General features: G+C 49.3%; 4 protein-coding genes across 4 annotated transcripts; 1 reads left to right on the forward strand and 3 right to left on the reverse strand.

Moving 5' to 3' along the window:
- Nucleotides 1-769: 769 nt before the first annotated feature.
- On the reverse strand, nucleotides 770-2,406 carry F5B22DRAFT_660588 (DHS-like NAD/FAD-binding domain-containing protein; the record flags this gene model as incomplete). The annotated part of the gene is made up of 2 exons (XM_047980302.1): nucleotides 770-2,116; nucleotides 2,256-2,406. 2 exons carry the CDS (start codon nucleotides 2,404-2,406, stop codon nucleotides 948-950), a joined length of 1,320 nt encoding a protein of 439 aa, XP_047834265.1. The 3' UTR covers nucleotides 770-947.
- A 1,117-nt stretch (nucleotides 2,407-3,523) lies between these two features.
- On the reverse strand, nucleotides 3,524-5,544 carry F5B22DRAFT_467213 (auxin efflux carrier superfamily). Its single transcript, XM_047972115.1, has 2 exons — nucleotides 5,259-5,544; nucleotides 3,524-5,116 (listed from the first exon to the last, which is right to left on the reverse strand). Exons 1-2 carry the CDS (start codon nucleotides 5,438-5,440, stop codon nucleotides 3,694-3,696), a joined length of 1,605 nt encoding a protein of 534 aa, XP_047834266.1. The 5' UTR covers nucleotides 5,441-5,544; the 3' UTR covers nucleotides 3,524-3,693.
- A 4,307-nt stretch (nucleotides 5,545-9,851) lies between these two features.
- Nucleotides 9,852-12,475, forward strand: F5B22DRAFT_467333 (kinase-like domain-containing protein). The gene is made up of 2 exons (XM_047972116.1): nucleotides 9,852-11,723; nucleotides 11,777-12,475. Exons 1-2 carry the CDS (start codon nucleotides 10,176-10,178, stop codon nucleotides 12,182-12,184), a joined length of 1,956 nt encoding a protein of 651 aa, XP_047834267.1. The 5' UTR covers nucleotides 9,852-10,175; the 3' UTR covers nucleotides 12,185-12,475.
- A 630-nt stretch (nucleotides 12,476-13,105) lies between these two features.
- On the reverse strand, nucleotides 13,106-14,694 carry F5B22DRAFT_593544 (SUR7/PalI family-domain-containing protein). The gene is made up of 2 exons (XM_047973999.1): nucleotides 14,166-14,694; nucleotides 13,106-14,099 (listed from the first exon to the last, which is right to left on the reverse strand). The coding sequence occupies exons 1-2, from the start codon at nucleotides 14,176-14,178 to the stop codon at nucleotides 13,357-13,359; spliced, it is 756 nt and encodes a 251-aa protein (XP_047834268.1). The 5' UTR covers nucleotides 14,179-14,694; the 3' UTR covers nucleotides 13,106-13,356.
- Between the last annotated feature and the right edge of the window lie 132 nt (nucleotides 14,695-14,826).

A 14,826-nucleotide genomic window follows, 5' to 3' on the forward strand; every position in this document is an offset into this window, starting at 1 on the left:
GGACAGAGATGAGTGAGGCATTTTATACTACCATCGTTACTATTTCGAGTACGACCTGCGTATAAGCCATCTATCTACTGCAGACAACTTAATATGTCATGCATATCAAGTGATACCCTCCGAGGACTAAACAACGAATTCGTATCTTGTGAGCTTCACTGATCTGAGTGCCTAGACGCGGCCAAGAGCGCCGAGCGTCTGGGATCTTAGATCTATCCTAAACAAACGCTTCTATCCAAGCCTCACTGTATACGCGTCGATAATGGATGGCCACACTGCGTGATTCGCTAATCTATGTTGTGGCGCGGAGAGCTTGTAAATCTACTGATAATCTCAGTCGATAGTTTATAGGGCATGATAGCTTGTTCTTGAAAATGGTCAATTGGATGACCGAAGATAAAGATATCCATTGTAGAATAGGTACCATAGGTATGGAAGAACACTCGGCGCCCAGCCGTGCCGAGTGGGCATACGCCTTGTTCGGCCGTCTCAGCGGCACGTACATGACGTCGGCCCGCCTTGTTTCTTCCCATCTAAGTGTTTCCTCTGTCGCACGAATGGGCTGGAAGAACGAAAAAGCCGCAATTGGCATGCAGTCACCGCTCCTCCTTGGCTACCTCCGGACTTATACATGCAGATCATAAACACAGGATCTCTTGGCGTAAGGTTTGCAAATCCTAACCTATACATGAAGAATGGTCGTGGAGCAACTATCCAAGAGCACGGACTTATATATGCAATGCATCTCTACACAGGCACGTCTATGTAGCAATGATATGAGGGGTATGTGGTGAGAAGGAGATGGAGAAAACTCTGGTCTTGGGTCGCTTATTAGTTGTCTTGGGCAATGTTACCTAGGTCTCAGAAAGCCTTTGTGTTGGATGCCCCTAGGTCGGTCTAATTCATGGTAGCCAATGAGGCTAAGTGTTGGCATGATATTTATTCAATTAGGAACTCGACCTGGGAGCTTGGTTATCGCTTTCCACCCGGTACTCGCCCCCGGCATTTTGGACAGGTGTAAAGGTGGTTGTGTTCGCTGTGTCGGATATTTGCTCCTTCGCCCCCGAATCTGTCTTAGAAACATCTGGCGTCGCATGAGCAGGACTTTCATCTCCCTCGCCCGCTTCAATGTCTCCTTTATCTTGTCGTGCTGGTAATACTTCTTCCACCGCCACAGGCGCACCATCTGTTGACTGTGTAGGAGGAGGATCTGGAACCGTCGTTGACGTCTCGCGCTCTTTCTTCTCCTGTAGCCTGGCATTAGCAATAGTATTAGATTCGTGGCCGTCGTGGTCCTCAGACAGTTCTAATTTCTGTTGCAATCCCTGCACTAGTTCGTCAAGCTCGTCGTCCACTTGTTCCTGCCTTTCCTTTGATCGTTGTCGCGCTGCTTCTGGTTCACCGACAAGATCTACCCACATGTTCTCTAGCTCGTCTCTCCACCCGAGTTCATCAGCTAGTTTGCGAATACCATCATCACATGGTCCCAGGCAAGCTACGTCATCGGCCCGCGTACCAAAATCGCCCACTCGCTCCATGTTGAATAATAATCTAGGCACGCCTTCTCTGGCCATGCGTGGCAAGCTTGCGAACGGGTGAACTAGCAGGCTTGTGCCAACAACTATGACAAGGTCTGCCTCCTGCGGCACTGTAGCATTATCGAAAAATGTACTAGGCAGCTGCTCGCCGAAAAATACAATGTCTGGCTTTACGAGCCCCCCACAGCTCTTATTAGTACAGACTGCTGGTGAGGCCGACTCAACGCATTTGCGCATTTCAGCGTCGGGGAAGGGCTGTTTGCAGTCTATACAACGCTGGGTGGCAAAGCTGCCATGAGCCTCGACGATTAACTCTGCTGGAACGCCAGCGGTGCGTTCGAGACAGTCAATGTTTTGCGTGAAGAGCATACGTAGAAGCTTCTTACGGGCAAGAAGCGCTACGAAGGCGTGCGATATGGTAGGGTGGAAGTTTCCCGGATATAATTCCTTTGCCAGGACATAGAATGGCCGCGGGTTATCGCGAAAGAAGTCAATCTCGAAGACGGCCTCTGGATGGGGCAAATTAAGCCGCGCGAGATTGTGGTAAAGCCCAGTTCTGGGAGAGCGGAAGTCGGGTACTTGACAAAGAATTGTGTGTCAGTGACGGGTCATATTTGATTTGTACTTGGTGACTGGTAACGTCAATGCGGCTGTCGACTGCATGACTGGGAGCTCGTGTGTATCTTGGACAGTGGACAACAGAGGAGGGAAACTCACTGCCCGCAGCTGTAGAGATGCCAGCACCCGTCATGACGACGATCCGTTTTGCCCGCCCGCCCTTAATCAGGTCGGCGACAGCAGCTATGCTGCGATCCGAGAGGGTGTCTGGCCTTGTGTCCTCGGACACCAGGCTCGAAGTCTGGCCCATTTTGGAGCGTCGCGACCAAAGCGAGTTGGACGCTTTCTGGTGCCGGGCCTTCTTTTTGCGTCCTATCTTTACAAAATTGGAGGAGTAAGCAATGGCAGTGATTTCGCGTCTTGAAGAGCATAAATATAATGTCAAACTGGGATTTGGAAATAAAGATAAGAGAAAAACAAAAGGCCCAAGTATGCTTCTGTAAGGAATAGCTCAGTACCAGGCGCCTGCCTAGGTATTATGTTCTACACTGGCTATTGGCACCTGGAAACCCTTGCTGCGATTAGGTACTTTCCAGATCCCCTTTTCACGCTACAGCAACCTTAGAGGGGTAACGGGAGCGGGTAGGTAGAGCAGAGTAGAGAGAGGTACATGCGTTGTAGACGGGCGGGACAGGGGTCTGATGGTTCAGATATCCTGGCTACCTCTCGTGGATCTTATCGATTAGACAACACAGCCGGGGGCTACACTAAGTATTTACTGTCTAGAACTGGTAGACATCTGAGTCCAAGTCTGTCCAAGGTTGGAGACTTACAAAATCCTGGAACTAACCTCCAGTTACCACATATATTGATCAGGCGCGTAGTGTTACTACTTCGTGGCCGCTTGGTTGTGCGATACTCTGCTTCAATTAAACTTGATCAAGTGTCTACTTGTACTGACTCATGGGATTTTCCAAAATCCGCTACCTAAATGGATTCCCCTGCCTTTTCTTTAAACCTGGTTGTCATATTTGTACCATTTTCCTTAATCTTGCTCGACTGGCACCAATTCGGTGGCTTATTGTCGTTCCTTTACCTGTGCACCAGGATTGCAAGATACAGAATCAATTGGTTGTTCTTCGCCTTATTTGTATTCGATCCCTTTTCCGTAGTCCCGCCAAAGTCGTAATGTCGACACCAAACCCGAACGCCAATTCAACGCCAATCCAATCCCGTTCCAACTGGACTATAAACTGACCCAATCCAAACTCCGCATGATTGTACAGAACAATTTAATGTCGTGTGACATAGAAGTGATACGTTATGTAATTTGGTGTTGCACATTGACAGCGTGCAAGCTCGTCATAGGTGTATCTTTGCTATGAGAGTGTAAAACGGGGAGGGAAGTTGAGCCGCATGTCATACCGGGGCTCCTCCCCCCTTTCTGCCCCGCCTGCGATAGCTAGGTATTGAATATGTAGCTCAGAGTCCCGCCCATTCCACTGTCTCGAGTGCCAGCATCACCAAAACCAACGTCGACGGAAGAATCCTACAGATGGTTAGTTACTGATTGTGTCTTATATTGAGTGGGCCATACTCACCAAACGACGTAGCTCTGGAACAAAATCTTGGACATGACGCCTTCGTAGACTTCATTTATCTGGCAGATCTGCGCTAGCTGAAGAGCGCTGGGCGCACCCGTGAGAAGGAAACACACGACGATGAAGATTGGGTCATCCACTATGCTAACAGGAATGTATTTCGCAGTGAGGGCTATGATGGGTGTCATGATGAGGGTAGGGAGCACCATCCGGCTGATGAGTGACGCAATAAGGAGTCTTGATCCTATCTTGGCTTCTTCAGGATCTTTGGCCTCGCTGTCCTTGGTGTTGTTTGCTAGATTGGCGCCGAGGACAACGAGAATCATGGGTACGGCAACGTTTCCACTTTGTACAACGGCATCGGTGACGCTATTCTTAACAAACGACCCCTTTTCGAAGAACAACTGTTGGAGGCGAGGAACCGAGGCCACAATAATGGAGATAAGCATGGCCCATAATGGAGGATTCATGAATTCGCTAATGAAATTTCCAGTCTTTTCTAGAGGCACTTTGATATACCGGGGTAGCTTGGAGTAGGTGCGTACGCTTATTTGGCGCATACGTTCTTTCGTGCGGCTGAAACCCCTATGGAGAGCAAACTTGAAGCGAGTCACGAAGCCCCGGATCCCTTTGGAAGGCTCCGGTTGGTCCATGTCACGCAAATGTGGGAATGTCGTAATATCATTCAGGCCATCGGAGGACACCTCATTTGGAACGCGGACACCATTGCCGTTCTCACCCATCGTTACCAATGGCTTTTTCGGCGCACCGGTTTCGTCATCGGAATCGGCGGGAGAAGTACCCGCCGTACCGCCGACCGGAGTTCTGCCTGCTGGAACATATGTTTCATCATCTGAGCTCTCGGTATTGCCGTCAAGACCAGGTATCAAGACCTCGCTAGATGTGTCGTCGTCACGATAGCGTCCCTCTTCGATGCACTCATCCCGATAATCCTCATATTGGTCTTTCTTGGCTAATAGGATGTGGAAGCCCCAGCTCCACCGTACCACTTGCCCAAGTTGTTGGAAGATCAGTAGGTATAATATACCCCGAGCAGACACTAATCCGCTATGGTCACCCTTGATTTGATCCCAAGATAGCCCCTTCAAGGTTTGGGATAATGATATGATGAGAGATATAGGGAGTGAATTGGAGTTTCCAAAAACGCTCATGGCCGTGATGAAGTTAGTTGCTCGTTTCCTGAATCGGAACAACTTCGAAACACCAATGGAGACTCCGTACGAGACAGCAGTCTGTATTACGAAGATAACTGGAATGACAGCGAGATCGGCTAGTTGGCTGGGGTTTAATTGCTTGGCGAGCTTGCTGAATATGAGACAGGGTGTGAAGATCCACATGTTCAAGTTTGCGACGAACTTCTGGTGTTCTGGCTTGAAGAGGCCACGCCTGGCGAGGATACTAACAAGCTGGGGTCAGTCATTGCTAAAGCGCGTGACAACGTAGATACTTGGAAAGGTATGCAGAATTTGGCACAATTGATCTGCAAACAAAGGGCCAGTGCAGTCCGAATTACTGCTGGAACAAGCGGATAAATACTCACTATCCAGGTAAGCTGACACAAATGACCTCTAAGACGGCCTCGAAGACGAGGATTACCAGGCCAACAAGCGATGGGTGCTTGTCATGAGGCGTCATTGTGGCATCAAAAGCTGGCACAACATCAGGAGTCCAATTGAGGCCCGCATTGTTGACGAGAACCAAAGATGAATAAGGAGAACTCATTTTGCGTCTCTGGTTCTCAGCTATTGAGGTCCAAGGGCGTGTGCTCGTTGCGAGAAGGGAAGGTTCGAAGGAACAGCGTCTGGCCTTGGTTAAGATGCTGCACGCGTCTGCCAGAACAAGATAAGGGTCGTTTACGCCAAGTGTTTGGGTAGGATTGATCCAAGGACCTCAAACTGGGCAGACAATATGATGGAAGTGTGCAGCCTAGAATGGCGAGAATTCGAAATTGTTCCTGCCAGGCGCAATGCTATACAAAGCGAGTCAGGCTCGACGGCGACAACAAAGGACAGATAGATGTAGAGGGGCAGAAATCGATTGCCGGTGATATTAATAGTGATAGGCGCCGTGATAGCCGTCCGTGTGCGGTACGATAGTCGTCTGGAAGGTCGCGGGGTGCAGTCGTGGGTTCGTCCGGTAGTATAGGCTCGAGCGCAGATAAGGCAGGGATGCGAGAACTCTATTCACCGAGTGCGTCGGCGCGCGAAGAGTGGAGGTGGGTGGTCTAGAAAAGGGAATGAAAGACTCAAAGAAGAGAGTCTAGTGTATACGATGCATGTATTATGTATGCGCGTAAGGATTCATACTATCACACTGGGCCCATGTAACACATACGGCGCAATGTACTATGTAAGTCAGGAAGAACGTACAGGATGTTCTGCACCAGACAGATCCACTTGACCAAGCCGTCGATCTCTGGCACGGGGACTGACTGTGATATGGCGAGGTCTGTATGGCATGTACCGGTAGCTGCGAGCACGGCAGTGTCGATTAGGAAGAAAGAAGAAAGACGAAGATGAAGATGAAGGGTCCGGGCAGAGTCCGGCCTGGCACGACGACTCTGCCCAGCGAGCAGGGAGAGAGGGCTGGCGTTGTCTCGCCGTCGTCTCGAGGGCGGGCCTCGCGGTGGCCCTCAGCAGATCTCAGCACATAGCGTACCTAGCTCGCCTGCCTACCCTGCAATTGGCGGCCCTGCTTGCGCCATGCCTCCCAGCGGTGATGCTCCGCGATTGGTGGCCAGACAAGCTAATCCGCCAAGCCTGCGCCCAGCCTGCGCTGCCGTCTCCGCCAAGTCCCGCCAAGTCCGTTGACGCGGCCGGCGGCCTGTCCATATTGACGATAAATCCACTCATTTTCCCTTTTGATGCTGCATCTGATAACATCTGATAAACTTGATCAAGCGGGCAGAAACGAGTATATCCACCACAGACCACCAGTACCCCTCTCAAACTGCAGGTATCGGTTAAGTAAGTATACTAAGGAGGCGAGGGAGGCACCTGGCTCAAATTTGGAAGATACACCTGTACGGAGTAGGTACCAATAGGTACGGAATTACGAATTGTCCCAAGTTACTATGTAGGTATTCGATGGTGTCTTCTGGTGCTGCTGGTGCTTCTCTTTCCGTGCGCTGTGGCAACTTGTGCTGAAACCAATTGTCTGGGCGACAACTCCTCGGCCACCATCATCAACCCTCATACCTCACGAGAGCGAGTCTGTATCACCTCTCTGCACAACAGCCTCTTGGCCTGTTTCTTATACGTCCGCAACGGCATTCCGGCACTCTATGTTGGGCAAACAAACACAATGGCATCATTCAGGTCGAACTTTAGTGATGAGGCATTTACTTGGCGGGCACAAGGCGGCTGCTTTTGGCTGTTCATCCTAACCAGTATGAACGATCCACGGTGAAAGCCAAGAGGCCAAGGCCGCAGCCAGGAATGTTGTCTCTCGCCTCTCCAATTAGGTATATGTTTCTTCCTTCAAGTAAACCATGCGGATCAGTACCTACGAAGACGTAGCATACATACTACTCTATTTTGTGTAACTATAAGGAGGTAAGCCAGGCCAGCTATGTGTTGCCACTCTACCTACAACTCTCTCTTTCTCGATTCTTTGCTAGAGCTTCGCCTTTAGGTTGCACGAATGCACCAACAGAATTCCTAATTGGTAGAGGCTCGTTCGAACGCCCTGTCAGAGCCCCTGTAACGCCAGGTCAGAGTCAGGCATTGTTTCAACGAATAAAAGTGCCGCCCCGTATGTTTCCTACTTAAGCAGTACTGGACCAGCTTATTCGCCAAATCCAAAGAATCGGAGCAGAATGCCCGTTGTAGGTAATTGGCCGCCCAAAATTTTTTTTGAGGCCTCCAACCAAGGCTCTACCTCTACTCCACTAAGAGAAGAAAATAAACCGAATAAACAGACATATCAGCAGTGACCGGCTCAACTGCTGTTCTAGTAGGTGCTTGGCTAAAGGAATTGAATAACCTACTATTCTTCTACGAAGATATTGTCCCGGTGTGATTCGATACTAAGCTCCCGTTTATCTGCGTAACCCACGCGGCTCAGTTGTTCTACTTATGACGTAATGAGTTCTACCTAATCTTTACGAAAAGCTTTTACTGTCTACATAAGTAGTAATAGCCGCAAGTGACCAGGTAGCTTAGACTAGGTAGATAATTGCATGATCTTCTTGACGTGTAGATTTATATTTACACAGAGGATCATTGTCTTTTCGTCGCATCGGGGTTACTAATAAATAGGTATCTACCTAGGTACTTATGTATGTAGTAGATATGTAGCTGGGTACTGTGTGGTCGTGATAGAACTGGTGTACTATGTACTGTGCGCCGATACTGTCTGATATAATCGATCAACCGCTTATAGTCATGACGTACCTAATCTCAGCTGGCGCTATGGGTGTGTGCAGAGCGTGTGGCTTGATGACGTCTGTTGAGCCACAATCTTCAACTAGGTATGCAAGCTCAAGTCATTACCTAAGGCAGTCAGTACCTACCTCCACGATACTGACATGACTTACAACCCAGGCGCGCATTGAAACATGAGGGGAGGACCGACGTCAAGAGGCTGAGCTAGGTAAGGAACTGGTGTGCATTCATGGTCTATACCATCCATCTCTTCTGGTTTGAGCTATGACGAATAATGTCTAGGCGAAATAGCGTTTGTCCCAAATACTCTCCAGACCCTCTCCACTGTACTTTAGATCAAAGATCTCAAACGGCGTCATCCCTCCTACCGCTCCCTTCCCTCTCTTTCTATCTTGGACAAATCAAAGGGCGTAGGCTCGATGTCTAATCACGGGTTTGACTCGTATCCTGGGCATTAATGTGGGACGAATAGATACCTAAAGGATTTGTCAAAGAAGTTTAGGGTGTATGATACAGCAATTATGGTTTAGGAAGATAGCATGCCGCGATTTTGTAATGCACCAACTAAATGAGAGAGAAGTCAAGGTAGAAGACACGAGCAGGTGAGCATTGCGGCAAAGACGGAGATTATTCCCAAGTTTCCCAAAATCGACATAATTGAAAGCGACAGTTAGTAGGTATATTGTATGTAGTTCCATCACCATTCCTGCACGGTAGATGCCTTTTGGTCGGTACCACACCTATCAGAATGTCTTACCGATCCATTGTAGCTTCGTTGCTGTAGGTACGCAAGTCATTGTGGCACACTTAAGTAATCTACCGGGCTACACACCTTGATACCTACCTCTATTCTGCTCTAACATAGAGCAGTGTTAGAGCAAAGCGAAGCTGCTCAGCTAGCTGGCGGAGTTGCTACTAGGTATGTAGGTCCTGACAGCCACGTGAAAATCAACACAGTGTCTACACTGAACACTGGACACTGTATCATACTGCTCGAATCTTGCATCTCCAAGCTCGCTTGCGCGGGGCACATCGTCACACTCACCCGCTCTCCCCATTTCCTGTTCCCCATCTTGCCCATCGCATCGACAATCGGCCACGGGGCATGTAACATGGAGCGTCGATTGATTACGCAGCTACCTACCTAGTCCTACCTATTCCTACCTATTTAGTATGTTAGTACCCAAGTACCAACCCTCGTGTAACTACAGCACCTACCCTCGGGACCTGCCTACCTAGAAACAGGAATTACAAGCTCCATTTTTCTCACCCCTCCTCACTCTGCTAGGTAATCTCGACTTACCTCACCCATCTGTTTGTCTCCATCCCGTTTGAGTCTGTTATAACTACATATCTACCTTTGACCTGTCTACGCACACGTCTTGCTACAAGACAGACCCTTTCGAGCTTATCCCCGTTTACTCTCGCTCCGTCGCTCGCTAGTCCCGCCCCATATTCAACCATACGACTCACGCCAGCTTAGATACAGCATTCAGGCTTCACGACGTAAGCAAACCGACTAGCTGCGCCGACTTGTCTGCTTGGGCCAGAACTTTGTCAGAAGCGAAACCGTAACATTGGTATAAGCTACCTAGGTACGCAACGCCACCCGGTCAACCTGCCTGCCAACCGACCGACCTTACCTACACTGGTAACTTTTCCAACGGTCGTCATCGTAAAGGGTACCTCAAGCCCACGATCCCTAAGACCAGACGACTATTGTCCTACTGTCTCGCCATCGCGATACTCGCCGCCTAGTTGCGATCATTGTCTATGGGCTTAAATTGACCGTATAGGTGCTTTAGACCAGTTCTCCGAAGAGCGGTACCGTATCTTCCTGGAAATAACTGCACCTACTATTTCGATTGGCCTTCACGAGCGGCAATTCGACGACGTCTTTCTGCCGGGACCTTTTCTTGCGCTACCCTACTGACCTAGTCTCTTTCCTTGGCGTATTAAACAGACACCACTGGTTCTCATTGCTGTTGACCCTCTTTCGCGGAATGCTGGTGTGTACAGCTTAGTAAACCTAGTTGTTGTCACCCGCGCCACAGTCATTACGAAAACTCACAATGATGGGCGGAACCACATTCGGCAGAGAGCCGGACACGTCGGGCGAGCTCGCCCTTGATCACATCGATCAGCCTATGGGCAGCCCAGTATCATTCGATTCGCCGATGTCTTCAGAGGGCAGCACTCCTCTCAATACTCCAGATGAAATATCAGCAGATCCCCCTAAGAGAATGCCGTCTCTTCGATCCATATCCGACCCTCAGAACCCTACACACCCAATGTCCGCTAGTTCAACGCCTTTAGGCGTTCTCTCGAACGCAAGACGTCCTGGCGCCGCGCCTCACGCATCAAGCGGGCGCCTACCCGAAGATCTTAGTGCTAAAATGAGAGCCTTCCATTTATCGCGCCAGGGTAGCTCTTCCTCAAGCCAGCACGCCTCATCCCCTAGTTCAGCGTCGCCCTCCCCTTTGTCCCCAAGCGGCTCCATGGTGGGTGGTATACCAAGCAATATCCGGCTGCCAGGCGGACTTCAACGACCTGGCGCCCCGTCGTTCCACCGTTCGGCGCCCGCTATCAACCCAGTAGGTGGTGGTCTAGCTGGCAAGAGGCGATTTGGACTCAAACTCGGAGATATGAACGGCGGTCCCTCTCCAGCGCCTACTGGTTCTTCGGGATTAAGTCAACAGTCCATGACACAGAATGGCAACAGTCATGTCTCTCAGTTGAAGCAATTCGAAGAATACATTGACACGGAAAAGGGCTACCTCACCTTCAAGGGCAAGGCCATTATCACGAATGAGGGTGTTGATTTCTCCGATGGCTCGGTCTTTCGGATATCGCTTGATGAAGTTGAGAAATTGGATGAATTAGGGAAGGGAAATTACGGTACTGTTTACAAAGTTCGGCATACGAAACCCCGTATTCCGCGATTTGGCCCTGGGTTGGCTGGCTCAAAAACACCTTCATTTCCAAGACTCTCCAGTACAGCTAGCGACAAGGTTGACTCAAAATCTGGCAGCAATTCTGGCAAGGTCATGGCCATGAAAGAAATGCGATTAGAGTTAGACGAGACCAAGCTCACGACCATCATCAAAGAGCTGGTGATTCTTCATGAATGCGCATCGCCATATGTGATCGATTTCTACGGAGCATTCTTCCAGGAAAGTGCTGTCTACATGTGTATAGAGTACATGGACGGTGGTTCGATCGACAAGCTCTACTCAGGGGGTATACCCGAGAACATTCTCCGCAAGATTACATATAGCACAATCATGGGGCTGAAGGAATTGAAAGAAAAACATAATATTATACACCGAGATGTGAAACCCACAAACATTCTCATCAATACGCGGGGCCAAGTGAAGATCTGTGACTTTGGTGTGAGCGGTAACCTTGTTGCCAGTATCGCCAAAACGAACATTGGATGTCAAAGCTATATGGCCCCTGAGCGCATTTCTGGTGGAGCTTTTATGCAGTCCGGCGCCTCGGACGGCACATACAGTGTGCAGAGTGATATATGGAGTTTAGGGTTGACGATTATTGAATGTGGTATGGGTGAATACCCATACCCGCCTGATGTGTCATCCACGATCTTTAGTCAACTCACTGTAAGTCATTGACATTGGTATAACACCTGATTCACACTAACCGCCCTTACTAGGCTATCGTCGAAGGTGATCCACCTGATTTGCCAGACAGATACTCCCAGACCGCTCGGACGTTTGTCCACCAGTGTCTCAACAAATCGCCCAGTTTGCGGCCAAACTATCAAAAGCTGTTGACATCCGAGTGGCTTAGTGGGCTATCTAAGCCGGAGACAATCACTGAAGAAGAGGAAGAAGCCCAGGAGAACGATGCCAGTGCCGAAGCAGTTGCAGGTGCCGCTGAAAATGTCGATTTAAGTCGTTCCAGTACGGAGGATGCCGAAACCGCAGCATGGGTCAAGGAGATACTGGAGAAGAAGGCGAATGGGCAATATGGCGAAATAGATGGGAAGCCAGCGCTCCACGCCGCACAATTAGATAAAGTGGTTACATCCTTGACCAGCAGCCCCAACATTGCGAGCTAGGTTTCTCGAAAGGCGGCACATTTGCACTATCACGTTCCATTCTACAGCGGCATGAGGGGCATTGTGTGCGTGCATGCAGTAGCTACGCACGCATTGTCGGAGCGGGTTCTCCACCAATTCTTTTGACGAAGCTCCATTTCCATTGCATTTGCGTGGCGTACGCGAAACTCCCTTTTTGTTATGTGTACATACAAACATGGACAAATTTGCAGTGCCCTTCCAAGAGGACATGAACATTGATCCCAATTGCTTTTTTTTTTTTTCTTCCTCGTTCGTCTTTCCTTGTTTTCTGTGCTCTTTTAATTTTTATTTATGGGTTCCGGTGGAATGATTGATTGATCCCTGTACACGTATCTCGGGAGGCAAAACGGAAAAAAAAAAAACCATTATGTTATTAGATATACACGCAAACGGATAACGCATGTCTATGATTAGAAGAAGAATATTCGAGGATTTGCAGGGGGGTTAGAGGGGAAGGCGAGAAGGTGCGACAGGAATGGGAAGTTTGTAAATTTGCAAAAGATGGGCTTCAGTCGGTTGACTAGTTGGGTCAATCAACATACTTACTTACATGCAGATCGATGAGATGTCAAGAGAAAGGGACAGATATACATGCCTCGTCGCGTCTCTTTGGCTGTTCTGTTATCCCCTATTTTGTCCAATATATATATGACACGGCAGCATTGGCAATTCCGATCTTATGTAAATCCCGTGAAATGTACAGCGCTAGTGATAGGTAGAGAATAGGACAAGTAAGCTCTGTCTTGCTGGAATATATCTCCTCTCAATTGCCGAATGCCTGCCTATTTGCCTGGTACATATCTGAAGTAGGTGTCTCACGCAGTACACAGCTAATTCTGAATATTCTGCAAACACGCAAAAGAGAATTCACTTTCAGATCCGCGCTTGTTGCACTAGAAATTATATAATGGAACGTGTATTCATCTCATAGCGTACGTATTAGCGGTATAGAAGCTTATATGCAGGTAACTATACGATTACCGCCTCTAAATTAAATTGCAAAAACATTAAAATTATTCATCATCGTTAAGAGATCACTTCATCTCGCTCCGTTCCCCTAGGTCATCCCCAGTAGTCATTATCTTGTCTATTTGCAAAGAAAATTCAGTCCTTTGCATCCTTCGTAGTGGCGAGAGTCTATTATGAGTGGTTTAGGCGTAATCTTCCTTGACACGGTGGCTGCCGATGTCGTAGCTCCGACGGCTTCGCACGCTTCTCTTGCGACCCCATCGCGAGCCACCGGAGGAATAGTTGTCTTTCTTGCCGCGAATCCCGATGCAGAATAGCACCGTAGCGATGAAGAGCGCAGCCCACGCTCCCCAAGTGAAGCCGAAAGCGTATGTTCCGATGCGCGCGTCGCGGCCCACTGAATTGAATTGATCGCGCATCCGCACGAAAGTAGCCGTCATCAAGGCCGCCGCAACAGTGTGGAAGAAGAGGGCTACAAGGGACATAAAGCCGGCAATAGCGGAACCAAGACGTCCGCAGCAGGCCACGAAGCCCGAGAAAAAGGCGACAACGGTAAAGAAGAGAGATAGTAGGTAGAAGACCCAACCGAACCGCCATAGGTAGTAGTAGGTCTGGCTAGTGGTATTGCCGCCGTACGACCCGATAAGGCGTTCTGGTAGGTTGGCCCCTGTCGGGTTCCCATCCCAGGCATAACCAACCGGGGGGTCGGGCCAGGCACGGCTGCAGTCGACGTTACCCGCGCCGCAGATGCGGAAGTAGGTCCATTGCGATACGTCGCGAGCCCCGCTAATACCCGAGGTGTCGGCGGATAAGAAGTATGTTTGCCGCAGGGGTGACGTTCTTGTTATGCCAGACAGGACGACGAAAAAGAGTAGCACGGTCGCACCGCCGAGGAAGATGAGAGATAGCGGCGCGAGAGCAGCGTCTGCGAGGGAGGGTGAATTGTTAGTTGAGTCGGTGGAATGTGTGGTGGTAGTTGAGTTGGGCTTACTTGATCGCGCCATTTCGCTGACGATCTATCTTTTTTCTCTCGTTCAGTATGGTAATTGGCAGGATCGGGATCGAATCAGTTGTGCTAATTCTGGAGTCAGCGAATATATCCTCGGCACGCTTTATCGCTTGTTTCAAAAAGTGAATAACGCTGGTTGCAGGGTTTGGCTGGACAACAAGGGAATTGTTTCAAGATGAGGACCAAGGTGAGGGGAAAGAAGCACGTACGGTAGGTCGGCTGTTTCAAAAGCTTGTTGACGTTGACGTTGATCTGCAGCGATGACGAGGAGGCTTGGGATTGTGTCAGGCTAGATTGCAGCTCTTTGTTCGACTTAGCTAGCTCGCTTCAGCAGGTGCCGCACAAAGGGCTATATTGCAGAGTAGTACAATGCAAGGGATAGGATGGGATGGGATGGTATGAGCAGAGGATGAGCAATGAGATGGGGAGGGGAGAGGGGAGAGACGAGATCAACATTAAGAAGAAGAGATGGTGGTGCCTATAGTAGGTAATTAGATGATATACAGAAGGGTTCACGGCAGACTGCAAATATAGTTTACGTATCCACTCCACCTTTTGAGCCTTTTGAGTGTGGGCCACAATGACGACAGTGACGACAAGCCTCCTATTGCAGAACTGACCCAGAACTTACTAGCAGAGCCCA

The sequence above is a fragment of the Xylaria bambusicola genome (genome assembly GCF_022495145.1).
Source record: "Xylaria bambusicola strain CBS 139988 unplaced genomic scaffold F5B22scaffold_6, whole genome shotgun sequence".
Taxonomy (NCBI): Eukaryota; Fungi; Ascomycota; class Sordariomycetes; order Xylariales; family Xylariaceae; genus Xylaria; species Xylaria bambusicola.

Bases quoted from the DNA above. Each gene is read 5' to 3' on its own strand.
- F5B22DRAFT_467213 (XM_047972115.1), bottom strand. From the start codon at position 5,440: ATGAGTTCTCCTTATTCATCTTTGGTTCTCGTCAACAATGCGGGCCTC. The intron at 5,117-5,258 runs GTGAGTATTTAT...CCAGCTTGTTAG, and splicing joins TGTGTCAGCTTACCTGGATA to TATCCTCGCCAGGCGTGGCC.
- F5B22DRAFT_467333 (XM_047972116.1), top strand. From the start codon at position 10,176: ATGATGGGCGGAACCACATTCGGCAGAGAGCCGGACACGTCGGGCGAG. The intron at 11,724-11,776 runs GTAAGTCATTGA...CGCCCTTACTAG, and splicing joins CGATCTTTAGTCAACTCACT to GCTATCGTCGAAGGTGATCC.